Source organism: Panthera onca, chromosome B2, assembly GCF_046562875.1.
Source record: "Panthera onca isolate mPanOnc1 chromosome B2, mPanOnc1 haplotype 2, whole genome shotgun sequence".
NCBI lineage: Eukaryota > Metazoa > Chordata > Mammalia > Carnivora > Felidae > Panthera > Panthera onca.
In genome coordinates, this window is record NC_138343.1 from 129,646,472 (window position 1) to 129,673,652 (window position 27,181).

The 27,181-nt window shown below is 37.3% G+C and overlaps 1 protein-coding gene across 9 annotated transcripts in view; it reads left to right on the top strand.

Moving 5' to 3' along the window:
- The window catches only part of UTRN (utrophin), a 569,571-nt gene that overhangs the window by 316,441 nt on the left and 225,949 nt on the right, over positions 1 to 27,181 (top strand). For 8 of the 9 annotated variants that reach the window (XM_078447413.2, XM_060614425.3, XM_078447414.2 and 5 more), the window contains 3 exons: positions 778 to 983; positions 2,774 to 2,928; positions 17,116 to 17,305. In XM_078447413.2, coding sequence (XP_078303539.1) covers positions 778 to 983; positions 2,774 to 2,928; positions 17,116 to 17,305 — 551 coding nt within the window. Of the gene's footprint in view, positions 1 to 777; positions 984 to 2,773; positions 2,929 to 17,115; positions 17,306 to 21,331; positions 23,657 to 27,181 lie in introns of those variants that run through there. The other variant, XM_060614430.3, reaches the window with a different exon arrangement.

Here is a 27,181-nt window from a genome sequence, read left to right on the forward strand (position 1 = left end):
GTGAGCAAGGAAGGGGCAGAGAGGTAGACACAGAATCCAAAGCAGGCTCCAGGCTCTGAGCTGTCAGCTCAGAGCCCAACGTGGGGCTCGAACTCACAAGCCATGAGATCATGACCTGAGCTGAAGTTGGACGTTCAACCAACTGAGCCACCCAGGCACCCCATTTAAAATAGAATTTAGAGGGGCACCTGGGTGTCTCAGTCGGTTAAGCATCCAACTCTTGATTTTGGCTCAGGTCATGATCTCACAGTTTGTGAGTTCGAGCCCTTCATCGGGCTCTGAGCTGACAGAGTGGAGCCTGCTTGGGATTCCCTCTGTCTGCCCCTCCCCAGCTGTCTTTCTCTCTCTCTCTCTCAAAATAAATTTAGAAAAAGATTTAAAAATAAATAAGTAAATAAATAAATAAAATAGAATTTAGGGGCACCTGGGTGCCTCAGTCGGTTAAGTGTCTGACTCTTGATATTGGTTCAGGTCATGATCTCATGGTTCATGGGATTGAGCCCTACATTGGGCTCTGTGCTGACAGTGTGGAGCCTGCTTGGGATTCTCTCTCTTTCTCTCTCTCTCTCTCTCTCTCTCTCTCTCTGCCCTTCCCTCACTCTCTCTGTCTCTCTCAAAAATAAATAAACTTAAAAAAATTCCCCTAAGATGTATGTACCAATTTGCCTTCTTTTTCTTTTCCATTTATAACCTTACTTATGATGGACTTGGTGTCAGGTATTTTTCCCCTTTACTGAAAGTTACTTTCTGGGATTATTTTTATAATGTCTCCTCCAGTGGAAAAGGTCAAGAACCAGTGGGATAGCACTCAGCATGGTGTCGAGTTAAGACAGCAGCAGCTGGAGGACATGATTATCGACAGTCTTCAGTGGGATGATCACAGGGAAGAAACCGAGGAGCTCATGAGAAAATATGAGGCTCGACTCTACATTCTCCAACAAGCTCGAAGGGATCCACTCATCAAGCAAATTTCTGATAATCAAGTAAGACTCATAGATTTTTTTTTTTTTGCATTATCAGTTTGTTGGATGTACTTTTTTGTTCCATCATGAACTGTAATTTTGGGGACCCTTGTCATGATGTTTTCACAAGTGCTTAGAATATACATCTAAATTTATATTAAAAAATTTGACCAGGAAGGTTTTTGAAAAAAATTGGAAGGCATAACAGATAGAAATGTACCTGTATGCCAGATTTATCCCTCACTGGTTCTTTGCAAATGGAACACAACCATGAACCAGCATCTAGAAAGATAGGAACCCTCCTCCTTTTACTCCCTTCCATGTCTACCCTGAAGGTTATTTTTATTTATGAAATTCTCTGAGATCTTCATTTGAGGCTACCATAGTGACCAAATCAGGTAACAAGTGTAGTTTCTTTTAGTACCTTTATAACCAACTGCTTTATCTGTATCATAAGAATAGGTGACTTTTTGTGATTGGTTTGAGTATAAAGTTGACAACATCGAACATTAATGGTATTTTTAAAGTGCTGTTTTGTATTCTGTCTATAGAAAATATTTGGGGCACCTTGGTAGCTCAGTGTGTTAAGTGTCTACCTCTTGGTTTTGGTTCAGGTCATGATTTCACTGTTTGTGAGGTCAAGCCCGGCATCAGACTCTGCACTGATAGCCTGGAACCTGCTTGGGATTCTCTCTCTCCCTCTCTCTGCCCCTCCCCCCACTCATGCCTACTCCCTCTCTCTCTCAAAAATAAGTAAATAAACATTTTTAAGAAAGAAAATATTCTTGGGTTGGGGGTTATAGGTGTTAGGTTATATTTTGGTATAACGTTTCTTTGCCCTTCAGGTAACTTAAGATGACAGTGTACATTTGTGAAGAATATAATAAAGATATAATAAAGAATATGTGGGAAAGAAAATATAAAACCTGAGAACATGTATTTATTCTTCACGCTTGTAGACTTTCCACAGTTACAATTTAGAAGTCAAGTGGCCGGGTGTCCTGATTTTGTGGATGGTTTTGTGTGTTTATGATATCTGCAGATTGTTTTAATTAAATGACTCAAGTATAATAGTCAGCAAAGCTGACTAAAATAAAATAAAAAGTGATACCAATGCTTCAATCAGCAGATATTAAAAATATTCCTTTCTAAACAATAGTGTGGCTCTTTCCTGCTTCAACTTTAGGGTGATTTTTTTTGCCAGTTGCTATAAAAAGCATTATAGGAACATTCCTCTGTCATTTAGATTTCATGGGGAGTATCTAGGTCTGGGGGTTCTGAGAGGTGGAAACCCAGTGCATGTGGACACACTCTGCATCCGTGTAGTTATTTAAGCAACTCTCAGTAAACCTCGCTTGATCCACCCAAGCAGTTAACTTTGTCAACACACAGAGTGATCCAGGGGCACAGAAGACTTCCATGTTGTTGGCCCTTTTCATTTCTGCCAGTATGTAGAAGAACTCTATAGTAAGTTTATTCCTGTATGATTCACGTTGCTATAAGGATCAGGTATATAGCAGAACAAATGGAAAAGATAAATGGTTTGAGGAAGTAAAATATCTCAGAGAAGAAAAAAAGAGAGTCTTGTAATATCATCTGCTATGTACTTGATCATTTCCTAGACACTTGCCTTTTCACTTCCAGAATTACTTTTAATTAAGCTTATGTTCAAGAGTTTGTCTCATAATTTGCTTTTTTCTTTTGGTATTTGTGTCTAAAACATGTCACAACCTCCGGGGAGGATGAGTGTTTAGGTAGTACTAGTTACCGAGTGACCAAGGCTAATCATTACCCCTACAATTACACCTTAGATATTGCTTCAAGAACTGGGTCCTGGCGATGGTATTGTAATGGCATTCGATAATGTCCTGCAGAAGCTGCTTGAGGAATATGGTAGTGATGACACCAGGAATGTGAAGGAAACCACCGAGTACTTAAAAACATCATGGATCAACCTCAAACAAAGGTAACACTAAGGGCCTGGCAGGTAAATGATTGTAGAGGTGAGAATTGAGTTGCTTTGGCTTTCTCATGGAAACATGCCAAATATGGGACTACTAGAAGTATATCTTATTACTTTAAAAAAATTTTTGTACTGTGCCGAGTTACTATTTTCACACTTAGTACAGAAGGTATATTTATACATTATCTACTTGAATTTCTGCAGTGGGGTTCTCCTTGAGTGAGGCTAAACCTTGCCATAGATCATTTTATGTGCTCTGATTTTCCTCGGCTTCCCAGCATTACCTGGAATACATCCTGTAGTACTCTGGTGGTAAGGACCAGTTCAGTATTTACAGATGCATTAGGGTAATATCACCCCTAATTGTAATTAAAATAGTGTACTCTTTGGCCAGGTCATCCTCAGTTGAGGCTGAGAACACACGGATCCAACACCAGGCTTCTGAAACATGCTATGTATATTTAGGGCTTCAGCTAATCTATTTTCATTCCATTACTCTGTCAAGCCAGTATATTTGGAAGAATCTAAAATAGCGTATGTGTTTATAAGAGAGATTTTCCTGTCAGTTGAACACCTAGGGTCTGAGGAACTGTAAGCAGTGGTTAGAGTCTCTTTAAGATAGCATACTTAACATTGATCATCAGGAAAAAGCGTTTACTTCCTGCATGGTACTGGGAATGCCTGTGTCTAATAAAATTATGCTCTCACACACATCTTTATATATTCAAATACAACCAACTGCCTGAAAGCTAATTTGTATCAAAACACATTTTATTTTGCAGTGAGTAAAATGGATGATATTAGAACACCTTATGATACAAGTTATTGGTAATAAAGTATGGCCAAGCGTTTAATAACAGTTTGACGTGGAGGTGTTTTATGCATTTTTACAATGTCATTTTTGGAGTCTTCAAAGTAGATTTTTAGGAAACTCAAAGTAAAGAATTAAAAGGCAGTATATGAGTGTGAATATATATGTTGCTACACATACTTAGGATTCTGGAGGAAATAAGACTAAGATAGCAGATACAAAACTTCAGAGTAGTTAAAGCCGAAGATAGCTATAATGCTGCCCTTTCTAGCATTTTAGTACATCTGTTGTCTTTTGTTGTAATTGGTTACTTGGATGTAGTAAGGATCCCAAAACTAGGGCAGGGAAGAGGGTGAATTAAAAACAGCTATAGGATAAATAAGTCCTGGGGACTGCATGGCATCCATAGTTAACCATACTGTATTGTATATTCAAATATTATTCGAATGTATATTCAAATGTTATGTATATTCGAATATTACCAAGTAGGTTTTAAGAGTTCTCAGCACAAGAACAAAAAAATGTGTAACCCTGTGTGGTGATAGACGTTAATTAAATTTACTGTGTTAATCATTTTGCAATATATACTTGCATCAAATTACTGTTTTATACCTTAGGGCGCTTTCCTAAAACTAACGCAATATGATATGTCAATTATATCTCAATTTAAAAACCCAGCTTTAACACTGAGATAGTCCTTAAGCATACTTTATCTGTGTGTCTCCAAAAATCCATATGTAAGAATTATGACTTTGTTTTTGTTGTAAACGATACCAAAAACACTGATCACTTAGGAATGTGAAGCCTGCTTTATTTAGCACCTCCAATTCTTTTTTTTTTTTTTTTTTTTGCTTTTACTTTGTAAATATTTTAAGACAGCCTACAGCAGTAGTTAGATTAGATGGAAGAGGCAATTAAAAATGAATTATATTCCAAGGTGATCTTTCATTTATCAGAGCTAAGACAAGCACAGTGTTCCAATTTTATGGTAGTTACAAGTCATTGTCCTTATTGTATTTTCTTACTGCATTTTGGAGGGAAATACATCAACATTAATATTTAGACACGATTTAGGTATATTACTATCTATAAAGCAGGGAAAATACAACAAAACTGTAGCTCACAGGATCCTTTCCTGAGTGACAGCTGGAGTTTCTCTGTATTTCTAGAATTTTCCCTTCTAAACAGTGATACTTACAATTTTTAACTGTTTTAATTGGAGACCTTTCTAGAATATACAAATCTTTCCTTGCCTTAAACAAAATATATAAACTTACAACAAACATTTAAAAAAAATCCTTGGCGTTCTTATTGTGATAGGTAGAATTAAAGAACTTTAAGGGCTATATACAATCTTACAGTTCATTTAAGCCAGTGTTTCTCAATGTTTTTATATTATCAACTCTCAGAGAGCCTCGTGAGATCCCCACTCCCATGAAATTTTAATACCATGGGTATACTGTATATCTCTTTCTGTACTTTACAGTTGTGCTTTATACATAAAAAGGGTACATTTTTCCACTCCCCTCCCTGACCCTGCCCCACCAAAGAACCACTTTTCACCTCCACTGAGAATGTGTGGTCCAGTGTAATGCTCTCAGGCTCTGAGAAGTTAAATGACATGTTCAAAGTCACATGGCAGAGCCAAGATGATAATTTTCTATACTAAGGTATGATAATGCTCTTCATGCTCTGAGTTCTGAAGAGTTGGTAGTAAATTTATTCAGGCTACTGTACTTTGTAAGATCTTCTGCTTTATTTTTAGTGTATACATTTTATTGGGTGTCTTCCCATTGTCAGGATCTATGCTAATCTGTTCACATGCATTATTTTATTTAATCTGCAAGCCATAGGAGACAGGCTGCGTTTTCATCAATGCCATGTCGTTGAATAGACTGAAGCAGAGGAAAGTTAAGGAACACCCGAGATCACACAGCTCTTAAAAGCAGAACTGAGACTGGTATCCAGACCTTTTTGACTGTGCAGTCAGTCTTACCTTCTTTAAGAATAATTTTGTTCTTCTTCCTTGTTATAGGAATGTCAGCTATTGCTGTGACTGCTCTGTGTACCTGCCTCTCGGATCTGTCTGTGATTCCACTTACTGTTTCTTATCTGTGTTGAGTTTAGAAACCAGATCTGATTAACGATACAGGGGCCTGTGCCGATGAATAATGTAACACTCTCCAGTATGTGGCCATTGTGCCCTCTGCAGTGGTCGCTGAGAGGGTTTATACAAGGGCTCTCCTCTTATCTCAAAGCCATACTCTGTATATGCGTCATTGTCAGCCAAATTCGGGGAGGGAGGTGAGGGGTTATTATACTTGCTCATGGAATACTGTCATTGTGGCATAATGTGTGAGGTTTAATATCAGCTTTCAAAGGAAATGTTTTGTATGAATTGCAATTGGCCTAAGTAATTTGGCCATTCACAGTTATAGGGCCTCAGTCCCTTATCTACGATGCCAAAATGCAATATGCTCTGATAACAGAAAGCTTTGAATTGACATGAGGCTGTTTATTATAGCCTTTATTTGTCCTGCTTAGTATAAATAGCCTTGTTCCTAGCTGCAGAAATATTAATGTGTTTGCTGCCTCAGACCCTACTTGGGGGTAATATGTCATACAGATACATTCATAATAATAATTTTTTATTGTACAGAAAGTTCTTAATTCTGAAACACAGCTAGCTCCCACTATGTTGGATTCTGCAAACAACAGGCCTGTTTCTAATGTCTTTAACTAACAGACATGGATTGATCACTGCTCTTTTCATCTGTGAAATTGTTTTCCTCTTACATCTCTTAATGGCAATTAACAATTTTTTTTTTAGTGTAAGTTGAGATTATAGTGTGAGTTGAAATGTGCTCATAGTAACTTTTGAACTGTGGATGTCTGATTTGGGTCTGAAATGGTGTTTAGCCCTAGAGTGCCTATGTATATGTATATGTGTATGTATCTATGTACGTATATGTGTATGTATATGTATACATATACTTGCCTACATGCATACCCATACACACACCTAGTGATCTACGTTGAAATATTGTAAAGGAAATGAGACAATATCCTTTTGTGCTATAAGGACCATCTTATACATCATTAATCACGATGTGCTGGGAAGATGGAAGATTCTGTGCAATGAGCCTACTCTCTTTGTGATCCATGAATATGCTATCAGTGAGGTTGGAGGTGGGACTGAGAGATTTGGAGAGGACCACACGTAATGTCAGCATCTGGGTTGGGTGGGGCAGAGAGCTTCCTGTGGGAACTTTAGTATTGCTGGGCAGAGATGACTGCCTCTTTGTGGTTGGTCGTAATAAACGTAAAGGGAAGATAGCCCTGTTATCGTGTTCTTTAGCACTGCTCATCTCCTCAGAGGCAAATAGAAGGAATGCAGATGGTACATGGGTTGCAGGGGAGAGGAAGGGGTTTGTGAGGTAGTGAGATGGAGATTGCTCTCAGTCCATAATCATGGGTAAGATGTCTCTTTCGCTGGGTGGTACAGCCCCCACTAGAGCCTGTGGCTCGGCAGGCAGATCGTAAATTGAATTTCAGACACTACTTACCTGTTGAGGTAGGGAGCAACCCTTTTAACCAGTATGCAGTGACCATGGGCCTGGAGGTCATTATATGAACATAATGGGTAAATGCCTTGTGCTTTGAAAGAGTAAGGTTTTGCCTGGAAGATGAGAGAAACAGTATTTTCCTGGAAGTGGCAATGGAAAGCAAGGAAGAGGACCCTTATTCCAATTACTCACCCTGGGGCATATAGGATCTGTGAGGAGAAAGAAAAAAACGCCATTAAAATTTTCCAGAGGAACTGATGTTCCTAAGGAAGCCAATTTCCCTTAAGATGAAGGGGTTGATCTGTGGTCTGCTGATCATAGAAGAGATTTCTGGACATAATAGAAGAAGGGTTTTGGGGGTGAGTTGGGGTTGACTGGGGAAGGTGCAGAGTAGTATTGGAGTTAAGTCTTATATTGGCTGGGTAATGAAGACTGGATATTTGGTAGTGATTTAGCTAAAAGGGAAACAGGATGTGGTGATATAAATTCTGTCACAGAAATAGTTCTGTGGTCTTAGCTATTTACTTGCTGGCTGCAGCAGCCCTAGGGAGAGCAACTCCTTTGGGTTGTACAAGGTCAATGGCAGGCATCGAGTGGGGGTGGGGCCAGTGGGGGCTCCTTTCTTGAGCTTCCCAATTGGTATGGCATTAGCAGTTTAGAATAGTCTCCTTAAATCCCATGGAGTGAATATTTCAATGCTTGATGATGACCCAATCTCTGTGTAACAAAGACTGGTCACCAAAAGACAATAGATTGTGGGGTATGTCTGTAGAGACTAATTCTTCATTAAATCAACTGCATTTCCCCAAAGTGTGCTTTAATACATTTTTTAGCGAAATGTTATTTTATTTACCAAAGAACAAAATTACCTTATGAAAGTATCCATTGAAAAGCTTAAAGAATTGTTTCATTGTAAGTTTTCTACATGCCACTCAAACTACGGATGCCACTATTTTCCTCTCAAAGGAGATAAATATATTTAAATCTCATGTAACTGTAAAGGTCACTTTTTAAGTATAGCAAAACTTAGCAACACATATCTGTGGGTTTCTTAAGGTATTCTTTTTCATTAAAGCAAAAAAAAAAAAGAGACATATTTAGTTGTATTCACTCTTTTGACCCAATTATAACCACATGCACACTTGATTAAATAATATGTCTTGTAGCTTAACTTATCAAAGTATTGTTTAACGTCTTTAAAGTAACATTTGAAAAGTCAGTTATATGGGTGGCCATGTTTTGTTAGGCTGCAAAATAACCATAGCTATTTTGTAGAATATAGCTGGTTTTATAGCAGAAATCTCTTCCAAAAGCTGAGTTTACCTTTTAAAAATCCCAGTTCCCTTAAATATAAACTATTATAAATCTGTTACCCATGGATTCCTCAAATCTTTTATGAGAAGCTATTTATATGTTCAGTCTGCACCATTACTTGTCCCAAAGAATTCTATATAGTCTGTTACTTCTGTTTGAAGTTAAAATTCTTGTTTCTGCTAAAGTTACCCTTCTAAACTTCAAATATTGTTATCTTTTAGGCTTTCAGGCTATCCTTTATTCTTTATAGGCTAAAAACTATTTTAAAAAAATTTAAAGATTTTAAAAAATTTTCTCTACCTTTGTCTAGTAGCCACAGTGTCCTAAACTTGAAATCCCCCGCCTTTTTTTTTCCTCCTATAATAGTGCTCCTGCCCCTATATTCTCTCATTACACTTCTCAGAACCTCTTCTGGCTCTTCTGATCTTTCTTAAGATGTAGCAAATCTGAACTGCCAGATATACACTCTTCACTGAGAATTGTAGACCGATGCCAGTTCAGTGCCGATGTGCTCTTAAGAACTTGCACGTGAGTTCTTTCCAACCTTTTTGCTGCCTACACAGCACTCATGTATCCTCGTCAGTTACATTTCATTTACATGCAGTGATTCGTGATGATGCTGGACTTGAAGCTAGGGATGGGGGCGAGAATGAAGAGTCTCTTCTATAATCTCTGTGGTGGATTATGTAGTTTTAAAAGGACCCCTGGTCGGGCACCTGGGTGACTCAGTCAGTTAAATGTCTAACTCTTTTTTTTTTTTAATTTTTTTTTTAACGTTTTATTTATTTTTGAGACAGGGAGAGACAGAGCATGAACAGGGGAGGGTCAGAGAGAGGGAGACACAGAATCTGAAACAGGCTCCAGGCTCTGAGCTGTCAGGCACAGAGCCCGATGTGGGGCTCGAACCCACGGACCGCGAGATCATGACCTGAGCCGAAGTCGGCCGCTTAACCGACTGAGCCACCTAGGCGCCCCAGATGTCTAACTCTTGATTTCAGCTCAGGTCACAATTTCAGGGTTATAGGAAGGAGCCCTGCATTGGGCTTTGTGCTGAGCATATAGCCTGCTTGGGATTCTTTCTCTCCCTCTCTCTGTTCCTCCCCCATGCATGTGCACATGTGCACTCTCTCTCCCTCTCTCTCAAAATAAATAAAAATTAAAAGGACCTCTGGAGACTCTGAAATGGGTCCTTTCCTCATCTATTTGAGGCAAATTATTTTAAAGGATAGAAAAAAAATTGGAGATATGAAGTGATTTATCCGAAGTCATATAGTTAGTGAATGTCAGAGGTGGTAGAATTAGTTGGTTTTCTGAGAGCAGTGAACAAATGGCATTAAAGGTAATTTATTAACTTGTGTGATGAAGTGTGCATACATATTCCTGAGACTTTCATTTGAGCAATTATTTTGGCCTTATGATAGTATGATAAATCATGTGTAATTCCTTAAAAATGGATAAAATTTCTTGTGGTGTCCAGTATGCCATACTTACCACTGGATCTCATTTTAAAAGAAGAACAAAATGGGTGATATGTTACCTTTGAGTTATATTCTATTTTAAATTGCATGTGAAATTATATTTAAAAATCAGACTATAAGTTAATGCACACTATGATTACAAGTTTTAAAATGTATATTTATTATAATAATATGAAGACAATTTGGACTGCTATAGAGTTTAGTTCCCAGTATGTTCATTATTTTAAATAATTGATTACATTCATGATAAAAAAAAAATCTGACACCCAGATATATGTGAGCTTGAAAAAATTCTCTGGGACATTTATTATTAAATTGCACATTTGCATGCTGTAAGCAAATTAATTTCCCAGTGTTTCACTAAATGCATATACAAGATTAGGGAAAATGTTATTTATTGAGTGTTTATTTTTATATTTCTTTTACTTTATTTTTTCTACTTTATTGATACATTTATGTATATATACCTCATTTTGTCCATGAATTATTACAGGATGGGAGACGTTATTTCTGTTTTTGTTAATGCATTCAGTGCATACTGGAATTGCTACTGTGTGTAGGCCTTGGGAGTACCAGGTGCGCTGATGATCCAGAAGCTTCTCACAGACAACAAAATAGTCACTTTTGGTCATGATTGGAGATGTGATAAGGTGGCAGAATGTCTTCCCAGGTAGGGAGATTATCTTGGATCATCTGAGTGGACCCCGTTCTATGACATGCGTCTTCATGAAAGTAAAGATGGAGGAAGGGGTCAGGAGCCAAGGAATATGGGTGATCTCCAGCCAGAAGCTGGAAATGACAAGGAAACAGGACTATCTCTAGGGCCTTCACCAAGGAATGTGGCCTTGCTGACAACTTGATTTAAGTCTGGGGAGCTCTAGTTCAGAAACTACCTGACAGAACTGTGAGGTAATAAACTCAGGTGGCTCGAAGCCGTTGAGTTTGTGGAGATCTGTCATAGCAGAAAGGGCACACTAACAGCCAGGGTAAAGGACATCATGTGATTGTGTGGGACAAAGTGCCTGCACTTCATTGCAGGTGTCTGCACCAAGTTCTGGGGGGAGGGGAAGGTGAGCAGGAATGGGGGTGGGGATGAAGGATATTTAAAGTAAAGAAAGTAAACACTAAAGCTCTGGACCGAGGATTAGTGATTGGTTCATTTTTAAAGGGAAATAAATAAACCCATTGGATTCTCAGACATTTGCATCCTTTTTTCTAGGCTGGGCATTCTTAAGGTTTAATAGAGCTAATCTATAATCTGTTTTTACATTAGCTGTTTGCCACATAACCTATTACGTACATGTGAGTATTCTTCAAAATAAATGATAATGATTCTGTAAAATTAAAACATTTGACTTCATCAAATTTTATAGTCATTAATTCTACGTGAGTGTTAAGAGGTGCCTACTCATGGTCAACTAATTGCGTGTGTGTACTCCTGTAATTTTTTGCTTTTTAGTACCATTTTGGTACTGCCTTTATTTGGTTATTCGTAATAGTTTTTCTGTTGATGTTTTATTTTTTTATTTTTTATTTTTTTAATTTTTTTTTTAACGTTTATTTACTTTTGAGACAGAGAGAGACAGAGCATGAATGGGGGAGGGTCAGAGAGAGAGGGGGAGACACAGAATCTGAAATAGGCTCCAGGCTCTGAGCCGTCAGCACAGAGCCCGACGCGGGGCTCGAACTCACGAGTTGTGAGATCATGACCTGAGCCGAAGTCGGATGCCCAACCCACTGAGCCACCCAGGCGCCCCTCTGTTGATGTTTTAAAAACTGGGTGGAAGATTAAACAACACCAGTACTGCCAACCACCCAAATTCTAGTGGGTAACTTCTAAAATTTAAAAAGTAACGAAATAGGGGCGCCTGGATGGCTCACTCGGTTGAGCGTCTGACTTTGGCTCGGGTCGTGATCTCACAGCTCGTGGGTTCAAGGCCCGCATCAGGCTCTGTGCTGACGGCTCAGAGCCTGGAGCCTGCTTCGGATTCTGTGTCTCCCTCTCTCTCTGCCCCTCCCCTGCTTACACTGTCTCTGTCTCTCAAAAATAAATGAACATTAAAAAAATTTTTTTTAAATAAAAAGTAAAGAAATATATACATATGTTTTAAAAAATTAGAAGTACTTAAAGGTGTATTACAAAATATAGTGGTTCTCTCACTGTTCACCATGGTTCCTCCCCCCCACCGGGAGCAACTACTTTATCTTCTTTTGGCTTCTCCTTATGTCATTTATACATTTGCATATTCTAAATAAAATGAGTATACCATTATCTTCCAATACATCAATATTAGATATTGTCTATTGATATCCTATTCTGGTAAATACATAGGGCATAGCTTTCTCATGCCACTGTTCTCTTCCCTTCCTCATCATTGAATTTTTTTTTCACTTTATTTTTATTGTGGTAAAATATGCATAACATAAAATTTACCATCTTAACTATTTTTAAGTCTATAGTTCAGTGGTATTAAATATTCATGCCATTGTGCAGCCATCACCACCGACCATGCCCATAACTCTTTTCATCTTGCAGAGTGAAAACTCTGTGTTCATTAAACGATAACTCCCCATTCTTTCTTTCTCCCATTCCTGGCAACCACCATTTTACCCTCTGTTTGGATTTGACTACTCTAAGTACCTCATGTAAGTGAAATTATACAGTATCTGTGTTTTTTTTTACTAACTTATTTCGCTTAGTATAATGTGCTGAAGGTTCATCCATGTTGTAGCATATGTCAGAATTTCTTTCCTTTTTAGGGCTTAATAATGTTTCCTTGTATGTATATATCACATTTTACTTATCCATACATCAGTTGATGGACACTTGGGTTGCTTCCACATTTTACTTATTGTGAATTATGCTGCTGTGAACATGGGGGGCAAATGTTTTCAAGATGCTGCTTTAAATTCTTTTGGGTGTATCCACAAAAGCAGAATTGATAGATCATATGTTAATTCTATTTTTAATTTGTTGAGGAATCACCATACTGTTTTCCACAGTGGCTATATCATCTCATTGCTGAATTTTTATTTTTATTCTTAATTTTTTTTAAATTTTTTAAATGTTTATTTATTTTAAGAGAGAGAAAGAGAAAGAGAAAGAGAGAACACCCAAGTGGGGAAGAGGCAGAGAGAGAGGGAGCGAGAATCCCAAGCAGGCCGTGCACTGTCAGTGCAGATCCCGATGCGGGACTTGAACCCATGAACTGTGAGATTGTGACCTGAGCCAAAACCAAGAGTCAGTTGCTTAACAGACTGAGCCACCCAAAGGCCCCTTAATGCTGAAGTTTTAGATAAACAGTTATTCTGTGTTGACACTGTTATGTGTGTCTAAACATCATCAACAGCCAAGCACTGAAGTTTATTATAATTTTGCTTCTTGTTTTTTTATCTGAAATTAATAATTGCCTTGCTTTTATGTACTTAGGTTCCTTTGTACCTATTACTAATTCTTCCCACATTTGTCAATGACCTGACAGTATAATTTCTCACAAAGTCGATCATAGTAAGCAATCTATTACTTCTAATATTTTTACTTAGAGACATTTCTTCTGTAGACATACTTTCTGGGCCATAATCCTGAGGATTTTATGTGCTTTTCTCCTAGTTTGGAATCCCTGTTTCATGGATCTAATGTGGGTTTGTCTTTTTTTGTGTGTGTGTGCATGTTTTTCTTTTCTCTTTTGGGTTATTTCCTTGTTTTGTCCGAATGTATCCTTTGTTAGCTTCATCTAGTTAAAACAAAAAAACATAGCCCTCATCTGACCCAATTCATTGGCTGTCTCTTTTGAGATCTCTTCTCACCATTAGCGTGAAGGCCTGTTTGCTTCTCCCTCTCTTGGCTCCCCTGTTTTTTGCTTCTTATATATATATTTTTTTTCCTGGTTTACAATCTTGATTGTCCTTTTCCTATAAATACTTATTATAATACTGTTACAAGGACTCTGAGAAATATGGAGATATACAAGAGTCCTTCTGCCCATAGTGAGTCTACAGAACAGGAGGAAAGAAAACAAATACATGTAATACAAAGTAAAATTTAAGTGTGTAACAAGATCACAATCCAAGGGCTTTTCCAGGATCCATGTTTTTTAAAGCTTTTTTTTTTTTTTCCGAGAGAGCTGCGTTAGCAGGGGAGAGGGGTGGGTGTGGGAGGGGGAGGGAAGAAAAAGAGAGAGAGAGAGAGAGAGAGAAAGAGGGAGAGAGAATGTCTTAAACAGGCTCCACACTCAGCACACAGTTCATGGAGCTCAGTCCCACAATCCTGGACAGACCTGAGTTGAAATCAAGAAGCTGACACTCAACCGACTGAGCTACCCAGGTGCCCCCATGTGATTACTTTCTGGATAAAGAGGAGCAGTGACCTTTTATGAACTTAAAGCAAGGAAATCTAATTGGGCTGGGATGTTCTGAAGAAGGTGGTCCTTACCCCTGAAAGAATTGGCAGGATTTTGATAAGTGGAGGTGGTTAGAAGGACATTTTTATGTGGATATGAAGTTTTTGGGTGGACACAGTATTAAGAATATCCTAGAACAATAGGAGCATACCATGTTGATCTGAAGAGAGTTTTGGAGAGATCTAGGGAATAAGTTAGAAAAGTGAATTCGTGACAGATTGTGGAGGACATTGAGTTTCAGGAAAAGCAATTTGGGTTTATTCTAGGCAACCAAACACTACTGGAGACTGTTTAGTAGGTAAATGCTCAGATGAGGTTGATGACTTTCTAGAATGGCTTATGAATGGGAACATAAAGCTTTCGTGCCTGGCTTTTTTGACTTAGCAAAATGCATTTGCGATTCCATCCATGTTGTTGCATCTGTCAGTTTATTGTTGAGTAGTATTCCATTGTATGCATACACCACAGTTTATCTATTTACCACCTGATGATATTTGGGTGATTACCTGTTCGGGGCCATTATGAATAAAGCTGCCTCAAAGATTTGGATGTGGATTTTGTGTGAATATATGTTTTCATTTCTTTTGAGTAAATACTTGGGCGTAGGATTGCTAGATTGTTCTTGAGTACATGGTTAACTTTATTAAAAGTTTTTCGATGGCGGTACCATTTTGCACTCCCATTTGCAATGTATGAGTGTGGCAGTTATTCTACATTTTCCCCAGTACTTGGTATAATAATTTTCTAAAGCCATTCTAATGTCTCATTGTGGCTTGAATTTACATTTCTCTGATGAGTACTGATGATGAGTATGTGCTTATTTACCATCCGTGTATCTTCTATGATGGCCTGTTTAAATCTTTTACCCATTCATTTAAGAATTTGTTTATTGATGTGTGAAGATTGATGTTCATTGTAAAATCCAAGACTACAGAAAAGTACAAACAGGAAAGTGAACCACCTTAAATCCCAGCACCTAGAAATAACTGTTTTAATATTAACATTACAGGCATTTATCCTTTTATCTAAATATACAGACAGTCCTGTGTATAAGACAGATGGATGGATGCATGATGTATGGATAAATGAGTGGATGGGGTAGAAAATATATATAAATATAAATGAGATTATATTACACATACTGATTTTTTTATTGTTATATAGTTCACATACCATGAAATTAACTCTTTTAAAGTGTACAACTCAGTGATTTTTAGCATATTCACCATGTTGTGCAACCACAACAATACTCTCAATTTCAGAACATTTTATCACCCCAAAGAGAAACACAATACCCATTAGCAGTCAATCCACATTGCCTTCTTCTCCAGTCCTAGGCAACAACTAATCTCTCTTCATTCTGTGTGGATTTACCTCTTTTGGAAATTTCATATAAACATGAATGGAATCACACAATATGTAGCCTCTTATGTCTGGCTTCTTCCACTTGCCATACTTTCAAGGTTGATACATGTTATAGCGTGTATCGGTATTTCACTCCTTTCTATGGCTGAGTATACTACATGTATACTACATTTTATCTATCCATTTCTCTATTGATAGACATTTGGGTTGATTCTACCATTTGGCTATCAGAAATAATGATGCTATATGAAAATTTGTGTGCAAGTGTAGATATATGTCTTCAGTTCCCTTGGGTTTAAACACTTAGGGTGTAATTGTTAGTATCCACTTTTAGCATTTTTTTTTTTTTTTTTTCCTCATTATGGAGCTTTGAGGCATAAAAAGTTTTAAAGGTTGAATATACAGGAATGTATATCTCTTAAATGTTTACATTTATTTATTTTGAAAGAGAGAGAGAGAATGCATGAGTGATCACAAGTGAGGGAGGGGCAGAGAGAAAGAGGGAGAAAGAGAGAATCCCAAGCAGGCTCCACGCTGTCAACACAGAGCCTGATGCAAGGCTAAGTCTCATGAACCGTGAGATCATGACCTGAGATGAAATCAAGAGTCGGATGCTTAACCAACTGAGCCACATAGTTGCCCAGGAATGTATCTGTCTTAAATCATGCAACTCCATGATAGTTCTATGTATTAGTTTTGACTTTGGTTTAATGAAGGGTTTATAGAAGCTTGATTTTCCAATGTTTCCCAAATGTAATATTATTAAATCAGTTTAAAGAACCAATTTGTATTGATTTGAGTTGTTTTAAAATATGTAAAGTAAGCCCTTAAAATTATTTTCATTTTGTCATATTTCTTCAGATTTTACTGCTTCCTAGAATTCATTTAGTCACTTGTTGCATGAATATTTATTGATACTTCCTTTGAGTGTTAGGCATTATGCTAAGGTATTGAAATAAAATATCAGGGAATAACTTAATATACAATTAGGAGTTGTAAAATGGAGTCATGATTATTTTATGATATGGGTGTTATTTTGTTCATATTTATATGTCTCTCTCCCTGTTCTCACTATTCACATCACTCCTCTCATTCAGAATTATTCAAGATACACAGGTCAATAAATGTCCCAGTTACATTAGGCACTTAAATAATAAAGGTTCCTCGGAGGCTGTTAATGTGTTTTTCGGGGTTGCACGGTCCGGACTGTCACACCGGAAGTCATGGAAACATGCGTGTCGTGTTGTTACTTGCAGCGTTGGCGACAGACAGAGCGCCTTGGAAGCTGAACTGAGGACAGTGCAGGCCTCTCGTAGGGATCTGGAGAACTTCCTGAAGTGGATACAAGAAGCAGAGACCACAGTGAACGTGCTTGCAGATGCCTCTCAGCGGGAGAATGCTCTTCAGGACAGCGGCTTGGCCAGGGAGCTCGCACAGCAGATGCAGGCAAGTGCACGGGACACTGTACCCAGTGTTTTTATTTTTACTGCGCTCTTTTGATGCAGCTGCATGCAAATTTATTACCATTAAAAGGTGAGGTTGTTACCTAATTCTGTTAGGAGACCCATGCTCCCCTGTGAATAATTGGTTTCTGGAAATAAGATCTATAACATACTTTTACTTAATAATAGAGGAAAACCCCGTTTTATGGAAGTAATAATTGTTTATTTACACTAACAGACTCAGAGCTGTTCTGTTTTTGTCATTTTAAGCCCTATTACACTTAGCCTTATTGAATCCTAAATTATAAGGGCACCTCCTTTTTTTTTTTTTTTTTTTTTAACATTTATTTATTTTTGAGACAGAGAGAGACAGAGCATGAACGGGGGAGGGTCAGAGAGAGAGGGAGACACAGAATCTGAAACTGGGTACCTCCTTTTAATATGAAGTTGTTTCTTTCTCCATTTATTATAAAGTACTTAATATAAAAGCTGCAAAGGCTCTGTGGCTTAATTTACAACTACGAACATTAGGCTTAAGAACATTATTACTTTTATGTCATTAGCTCGATACTATGATTGTATATGGAGTCTGAGGTTCAACTATCTCTCCTCTACGAAACATGCTAACACAAAATCTTTCCTTTACAAAAGTTTATGAGAAATGTCACGTAGCACATCTGTATCTTTTCTCTGCCCCCAAGTAGAACTGCTTCAGTGCCCTTGAATTTACCATCTTTGTATAGAATGACCTAATCCGGCCAATCACAGGCCTTCTCATTTAGGACTTGGTGTGAAAACCTATTTTAATGGAGAAGTCTGCTTGTCTACCAGTTTCACATCTGCATATTTCTTTGTGTCTTGTCAGTCTCACGTCATTCTCACAGTTATTATTTCTGACATGCTTGTGAACTCATGACTCGGTGCCATCTGAGGCATGTCTGTCCTGTCCCGGCTGATCACTTGGCTCCTCAAGGGCAGACATTATGTGACTCCATATTGTTGCCTACCTAGTGTCATACGTGTACATTCTAGGTAAATACTGACCACTTCCTGTGGACCCTAACTTCACCATTATGAAATTCAGTGTGATGATCTTTTTGAGTCTTTTCTTAGAATTCTTTTCCCTTGAAATATCAGAATGTTCACAAATATACGAATCTGGTTAACGGGTACAGTAGCTTTCTGGGAATTGTTCTTATTCTTTTTTTTTTTTTTTTTTTTAACATTTATTTATTTTTGAGACAGAGAGAGAGAGAAAGCATGAACAGGGGAGGGTCAGAGAAAGAGGGAGACACAGAATCTGAAACAGGCTCCAGGCTCTGAGCTGTCAGCACAGAGCCTGACGCGGGGCTCAAACCCACGGACCGCGAGATCATGACCTGAGCCGAAGTTGGACGCTTAACCGACTGAGCCACCCAGGCCCCCCATAATTGTTCTTATTCTTACAAATTTTCTCTACATTTGAAATTATTTTCACTAAAAACTTATAAATTATTTTTTTAAAAGGACCTTTCAGGAATAGACTTCTTTGTAACTTGTTCCCATGTGTAAAGACTATTAGGGTATTTTAATGGTGGAGTCCTCAAGATTAATTTAATGAAAATCCATGTTTAATTACATTACTTCTTACTTTTTATTCATTGCATAATACACTTGTGACTTGGTAATGAGGGTGACTGAGCAACTATCGAGGTTAAATATGTCCTTTTGTCTTCCCATCTAGAATCTGAGGAAAACACTTATACATGTTATTTGGTAAAATATTTAGCTATCATCTCTTTTTCAGGGGGTTAGAGAGAGCTCTAACTGTAGGCAGATGCTAGACTATATTATTTTTTATGATTTAAACAACTGGAAGCCAGACTTATAAATGCTCACGGATGCTTACTTTACGTAATGGTGTTAAATTCAAAAGACACCAGGCTGTGCATTTGAGGCTGCAACAGTGTATAGACAATGAGTGAAGGAGGCTTGACATGAACCTTGATGATGAAGATCAGCAAAACAGACGTATTTTAAAGGTTGATAATGTCTTCTGGCACATTTTATCTTGGGATATGTTTTTACCATAGCCAAAATTCTTCTCAATACTTAACGAATACTCAAAACTGAGGAAATAAATGTAAATGAAGATGCTTAAAATCTTTCCAAATAAAAATAACTAAGCCTAAGATTGCTTGTCTTCTGGCAACCAGCATCAAGAACGAAAGCTTGCTGACTGAAATTATGGCATGTATAGTAAATGTCTCTCGAAAATAATTTAATGTTGTTGAAATTTAATGTTGTGACTCCTAAGAAGTATTAAAGAGGGGCATTTATTAAGAGCCTGTTACAGTGTCTTTGTTTGTCTAGGGATAAACACATGTATTTGTTTTTGTTTAGGGTATTTCCCATGATAGTAATTTGCATGATTTTTCACTGCCTTGCTCCTTTTAAAAAGGAGCATTTTATTTTATTTTATTTTTTAAAAATATTGTCTTCTGTGTATTTATTTATTTTTGAGAGAGAGAGCAAGAGCACAAATAGAGGAGGGGCAGAGAGAGAGAGAGAGAGAGAGAGAGAGAGAGAGAGACAGAATCCGAAGCAGGCTCCAGGCTCTGAGCTATCAGCTTAGAGCCTGATGCAGGGCTCGAACTCACAAATCCTGAGATCATGACCTGAACTGAAGTCAGATGCTCAACCGACTGAGCCGCCCAGGTGCCCCAAAATGATCTTCATTTTAAAACATCCTCTCTATTTTATTAAAAAAATGCTATGGCTTTATTTTTGGCACCTTATAAGTAGATGCATGTAGAGACTTAGTACCTTTTGCTTAGTATTCCTGAGATGAGAGAACTTAAATTATCCTGTGACTTTTTGTGCTGGTGACTCGTCCTTTTGTGGGAGTGAATAGAGAATGAAAATGCAAACTTTTTTGGGAAGGAAAAGATGTTTGTTGAAGAAAATAAATGTACAAACAAAACTGCCTGAAATTATAAAATGCATTTTCTGGTGGCATGGTGGTGGTGGGGGTGGGTGGGTGGTTTAGGGGTGTGCTAAAAAAGGTGGAATTAGGGCCTTGGCGTATGTGTGTCCTGTGCACAAGGGGTGTATGTAGAACTGCTTACATGTCACACTCGCTGTTTGTACCTGCTCCATGTCTCATGACAGCTGGATACAGAGATATAGGAGTATTTCATGAAGATGAAGAAACTTATTCCGTATTCATCTTAAGGTAATTTTGGGTGAATTTTGATAAACGATAGTTTAGAAGCACAATGGAAGATGAAGATTCATTTCTGGGAGTATCCTATGATACATGCCATTTCTGTTAAGGATGGATGACCATTTGGATTTATGTATTTATGTTTCATTGCCTGACTGCAAGGCAGTAAGGCTTTACTCCTCAGCAGAGCTGGCAAGAGAAAACCCAGTCCTTTGGAGAGAGAAGCTCCGAGTTTCTGAGCGGTTCAGGTCACAGAGGGTCTTGTTCGACTTGCTGAGTTTTTTATATCGTAACCCAGTGGCAACAGGGAGAAGTCATTGAAGAGTGTTGTTGAGCAAGAGGGTGATGCAAGGGGATTTGTGTTTTATAGGACTCTAGCTGATGGCATTGCGAGGAATGGGTTTGAACTGGGCAAGATTAATAGCAGTGCATGAGGTCTGGTAAGATAGTCTTGCAGCCATCTGGTGAGAGGTGATTATGACCAGAAATGAGGCAATCACAGGGGGAATAGACCTAATGTCTTGATAGTATGGCAGAGAGGGAGAAGATTGCCAGGTGGGATTAGAGCCTGAGATGAGGAGTAGAAGGAAAGAACAAGTCAGGGCAAGGGTGCAAGTTGGTGTGGAGTGTGAAGGAATGATACGTTTCATTTGGACTATGTTGAAATAAGGTCTGTGAGTAACATCCAGGAGGAGATGCCCCAGTATGCAGCAGTCACTGTGTTTCTATATTTAGGTGAGGGAATTTGGCTAAAATGCAGAAACTCCCCCCCCCCCCCCACCCCCTTTGGAATGAAAGCCTACTATTGGCTTCCCTATCAGTTTATCTGTTCGTTCAAATGCATTTATTCTGAATTTTCCTGTCTACATTCTAGGATATTATTATCATTTTAATCATATTTCAAAATATAAGCTTTACATTTTGGCAGTAACCAATTAATAGAGCTAATCTGATTCTTTCCTGGAGAAAATCCTGCTGCCCTGCTGCCTTTCTGGGTTGTTCTTACAATAAGTAGGTAGCTGTTTTTGCTCTCGCACAAGATGTGTTTTTGGATTATTATATTTTCATCTCCTGTGTTCTCTTTCAGCCTAATTTTCATCCTCTCACTCCATAGGTGCAGACTTTGATGATTTAGATTGTTGCCGATCTTCCCTGGTACCCAGCTCCATAGCCAGGATTGTGTTTGGAGGGGTGGGGGTGGTATACTTCTGTTGTGCGAACTTTATCTGCTGGTTCAGGGACAGGAATTACAACTTCATATATTTTTTTGATAGCAGCTTTATGACTTATAATTCCACGTTTCACACAATCCATCCATTTAAAGTGTACAGGTCAGTTGTTTTTAAGTGCGAAAGGTATGTAACAATCACTACAATCAGACAGAACATTTTCCTCATCCCAAAAAGAAATCACATGCCTCTTAGCTATCAATCCCCCATTACCAACCCTCTAACCCCCTACCCCTAAATAATCACAAATCTACTTTCTGGTTCTGTATATTTGTATGATAACTTAATATTTTTAATTACATCATTAATTGACTGCCTCTTCCGATTTTGGCTTTGTAGAGATATTTTGATGTTGTTAGTCTATCCAGAGGGAGGCAGTAGAGGTTCTCAGTATAGACCTGCAGGGAAAAAAATACACAAGCAGAAGCAGAAAAATACACAAAAACACTGCTTGATAAACACAACAACTCTGTAAGACCCAATATAGGACTTTCAATCATGCTATAACATGAAGGGCTGAGAAAGCAGACAGAGTAAAAGAAGAGAAACAAATACTTTCAACACTGTATTTCTTTTAAAGAACCGTGACAACATTAGAGAAATAGCAGCCTTACCTGGGTTATTAGTTTGAGCAGGACACTGATAATGAGAAACGTCTGTCTTCTATTTCTGGCTGTGCCCCTTGACCCAGTCTTTTAATCATTCTGGGTGATTTTGCTCATTTCCTAAGGCTACTTTACCCCAATTGATATTTGTAATGGTATCCAAGCTGCAGTGGAAAACACATCTCCCATATACACATACATATAAAACCCCCCAATTCTGTCCTGCGTCTTTATATCATATAATCATGTTTTATATTTCTTACTCATAAAATTAAAACATCTTTATGGCAAATAAAATGAGATCACGAAGATGCTGTCTAAGGGGAAACGTGGTAATTTAGAATGTTAGCAGTCAGTTACAGACTTTTTAAAAATTTTATTAACTTTACTGTTTAATTAGAGAAGTCCTAACCTAACATTAGAAATTCAGTTTCTAGTGGCTTTTCTCCTAGGCAAGCATCAGAGAGCCCACGGACGACACTGCTTTTAGGGTGCTGTAGGTAAAGCCACATACCCCCCCTCCCCACAGGCATTTTTTGTTTCGTTTTGTTTTAGATGATCTTGTTCTGAGACCTGTCTGGAGGTGATTTATAGCACTTAATGTATGGGCTGCTATCATTAGAGTCAGGTACGTTTCTGCTCTTCTCAAGATTTATAACAATGTCTATTCAGTCATCCCACAGAGCACGGCCCGAGCTGCATTCAGTCGGGGAGTGAACGCATCTCTCAGAGTGAGTGAATGAATGCCACTCCATCTCTTAATATAAACTAGCTTCAAGGCATGCACCGTGGTGATGTGTTGAATCTCCGTTCCCAGGAGATGTCTGCTATGTATCTGCAGCTTTAATGTTTCACTTAATATCCTTTTTGGCTACACAGCCAGAGCGCACTCCTCTCCAGCAGCAGGCAGCGTTTGGCTCAACAACTTGCTCATTGTCTGGCCATGCCGAGCTGAGCAAGTACCGGCTGTGAGCATCTGCTGGGGGGCTTTCTTTGTGGCGTTTGTATGTGTTTTTTAAATTGAGAAGAAGTTGAAGGAATACCAGCCTCCTTTTGCCTAGCATCTAAACCCCTGTATCTTTCAAATGCATTCCTGGAAACGAGCATGCTCAGAGAACTGGCAAATCATTGTCCAGTGACCGGGAGGAAATGATCATTGCTCTTCATTTATAATGCAAATTCTGAGGTGTCTCCAGAAGTGTGGTAAACTTAAAATGATGGCTGTGGTGAGAACATCTCTGCAGAAAGTTGTGGTTTTGTTACATCGTTTACAAAGGATGGCAGTTTCTTCTCCTCGGTATCAGAAGCTCTGTAAGGTAACTGAGTGATTGAAAATGAGGATCTCGGGTGTCTGACAATTCTACTGTTTCTCAGGCTCTAAAAACTAACCTTTCAGCGTTCTTAGCAAGGAAAGATTCCTTTTCTTAGTGACGGATTGTAAGAGCTGTTAAAGTGAGTTGCTTCATTAAATTTTGTTTAGGAATCTAAAACAAGTATTGTTTCAGTGCATATTTTATTTTGCATTTGACGAAAACCTATCTTCTGAGAAGGGCTGATAAACTGTTTGGAGAAAATATGGCAAAACTACATTCATTAAGACCTGTTACCTCCATGATACTTTGTAGGGTCTTAATATTGCATGTTATATTAATTTTGTGTAAATTTTAGTAAATGTAAAAGAACAGTTTAAAATAATCTTTCAGTAGATTACTTAAAAACTATCTATCCCTTTAGAGCTAATTGTTTTTTTCAATTAAAAAAAAAAATAAAGCACATTTTAGAAACTCCTAGACTGAATCTCATCGTAAAATATCCCCTATACTCTTGAATCTTCATATGCTGTAGTTAAACTTGAAGAACTTAATTTTATCTGAACAGGTGGATTAAGTACACTTTCAGGAGGCAACTTGTTTGACAGTTGCAAATTTCAAATACTACGTCATCCTAATCATAAACCATTGAATGAGCTCCTGTATTAAAAAAAAAGTTAGCTCTTCTATTTTTCATCATCGTTTTGTTTGATTTATACCAGGTTCATAGTGCCTCATTACTTTTGTCAAAAACTCGCGCAGTTTGATCAAAAGGAAGGAATTCTACCAGGAATGTAAAGCAATTTATTATAGCACCGCAGCATCACATTCTTCCTTCACATCATGCTCTCAGTACCATTCTCAAGAATATCTTGTTGCCCTGTTAGCTGCCCAGACTCATTTGGAACTGGAACAACTGTCTCTAGGGCAATATTAATTTTCTGATGTTACAAAATAGGACATGTCCAGGCACCTAAACCGCATATTATGTAGTAGTGCATTGGGGGCAGGAGGAGTAGTATTGTATTAACTTTGTCATATATTTTTACCTTTTGCAGTTTGGTCAATTAAACGTATTTCTTTCCAGAAACTTTTTTTTTTTTAAGTTTTAGGGGACAGATGAGTAGTGTGGCATTCTTTACAGAAATACTTCCAAATGTGTTCATTTGCATTAAGTTAATTAAAATGTAATGTAACTTAATAATTAATTTAGTTACTAAACCCTTAAATTAATTATTTCAATGTGTTGTGTTTTGGTTGACTTTAGATAATAAGTTTATTCTGGTATAAACACGTTATGTATTTCAGGGACAGGCAGTTTTGATAACAATAAAAACTCATTCACTAATGCACGTTACTTTACCTCTTTAACTACAAGTGTGAATATATAAAGCATTCTTTTTGTATTAGCTAGGTTATTTTTCTGATCCATTTGTATGCACACTTTCACAAAATCAAATACTTTTCTCGAGTCATGTGATCCAAGTATTTAGTCTGAGGCAGGAAACAGTAGAAGTTCAGATACTAGAGAAAGTTACTTAGTTTCATAATTATACCCTAAATATGCACAAAGTCAACTACTGAAGTCATTGGGTAAGTTATTCCCATGAGAAGTATGCTTTGGATAGATTTCTTGAGACTCATAATTTCCTAAAGGAAACATTAAAATTTAAATGTTGAGAATGAATGCTACTTTTGCTTTTAGAAAATTAAAACTTGTGTTATTTGCAGTTGGAATGCTATCTTCCACATTTCTTTCCTCAGATGCAGAATTAACAACTGCCCAGATAATGAAATGAGAAATATGCAATTCCAGTAGTCTCCAGCAGGTGTCAATAGAAGGCAGTGATATATGAGATTTTGGCTAAGGAACTGAAGTCCAGAATAGGAAATGGCCAAATTGCTATGCAAAAACCAGATAGTAACAGATATTATTTATTTGCTTGGTTATGTTTTGAAAATTGATCTTAGTTACTGAGCTGTATTAACTTACATGGTATAAATAAAAGTCTTAGTTGCAGAACTAAATATTTAATAGTTGCTATCTCACATATTGACATAGGTAGGTATCTATTTATAGAAAATGAAAACACATAATTGTATTATAATTATCAGTAGTCTGTATTACTTCAGTGTTTAAACAAGTTTGGTATTTATTTGCTTTAAGACACTTTAAATTCTTTCCCCCTTAAATTGTCCGTGTTATAATGACTGTCTCTCCCTATACCTCCTACATTGTCTAAATTTAGTTTCTTAGAAAGGAAATGCTGTAAGTTTTCAATGTTTCTTCATAAAAATATAGAGGTCTCTTGTAAATACATTTACAGACCAAAGTGAATGAGAAAAAAAATGTTGCATAATGTAAAGGAGATGTGACTCTTTTAAATTCATATTGGCAGTTTGAAATCCAGTGTCTGTTAATATTCTTATCCTCTTTTTTAGTCATTTTTAGGATCTCTCTTTTTACATATTATTCTCTGTGATACCATGTCTTTGCTTATTTTCAAACTTCTTCTGAGTGTTAGAAAATAGTTCATGTGTTACACATTTGGAAATTTGTGTTGAATATTCTCATTTTATGTGTTTTCCTGTATGTTTTGAAGGGGGGGAAATCATAGAAGGAGGCACCTGGAATTCATGGCTGTTGGAGTTAAAATGTGCTTTTCCTCCTCTCCACCTATTTACACATTCACTTGTATTTTTGCCTTTGAAAATATTTCTTCCTTATGATACCTCCCATAAAATTTGGTCAGGAAACTGAAACAGAAGTGTTGTTTATTTGGAGATATAATTAGCAGCAATGAAATTGCCCTGATGACCTAAAATCACCTCATGTTGGATGCTAATTCTTCCAGATTTGGTTTTGATTGCTTAGTTCCTTTAAAATATTAATAGAGCACAGCAAAAATAGAACTGAATGCAGGTGATTAAAAAATAAAATCGACTTTAATTTGTTTTCCTTGTTATCTGATTATTTGAGGAAATTTTATTATTAAATCTTTGTATTAAAGCTGAATTTATGTTGAGTTGGAAAGGAATTTTGTAAGTCCTGTTTTCTTTCTTACTGCCAACTTTCGTAAAATATTTATTAATTGCAGGCATGGTGAAATCAGCTTTTTTTTTTTTTTTTTTTTGTAAAGCAGATTGAGATATGAACCATTATAGAAAAATGAGGGAAAAATTAGTGTTATAAACTGAATTCCTCATGACTTAAGCATTAAAAAATTTTTGATTTAAGTATTATAAGTTCTATTTGCCTGCATATGTATATAAATCAGTTTGGCTTATATGGCTTTAATCATCTGCAAACCTTTTTGATCATGTAGTCCTATCAGTAAAAACATTTTAAACATATATATACACACACACACACACACACACACACACACATAGATATATATTCATTTAAAAAGTTATACACATATGCCATGGGAAAATCACATATTAAATATTAGTAGAGCATAATTTTGTTCTTACTTTCCACTGTTCTCTTCTTGCACCCCAGTTGGTTGTCCTTTTCTCTCTCATACA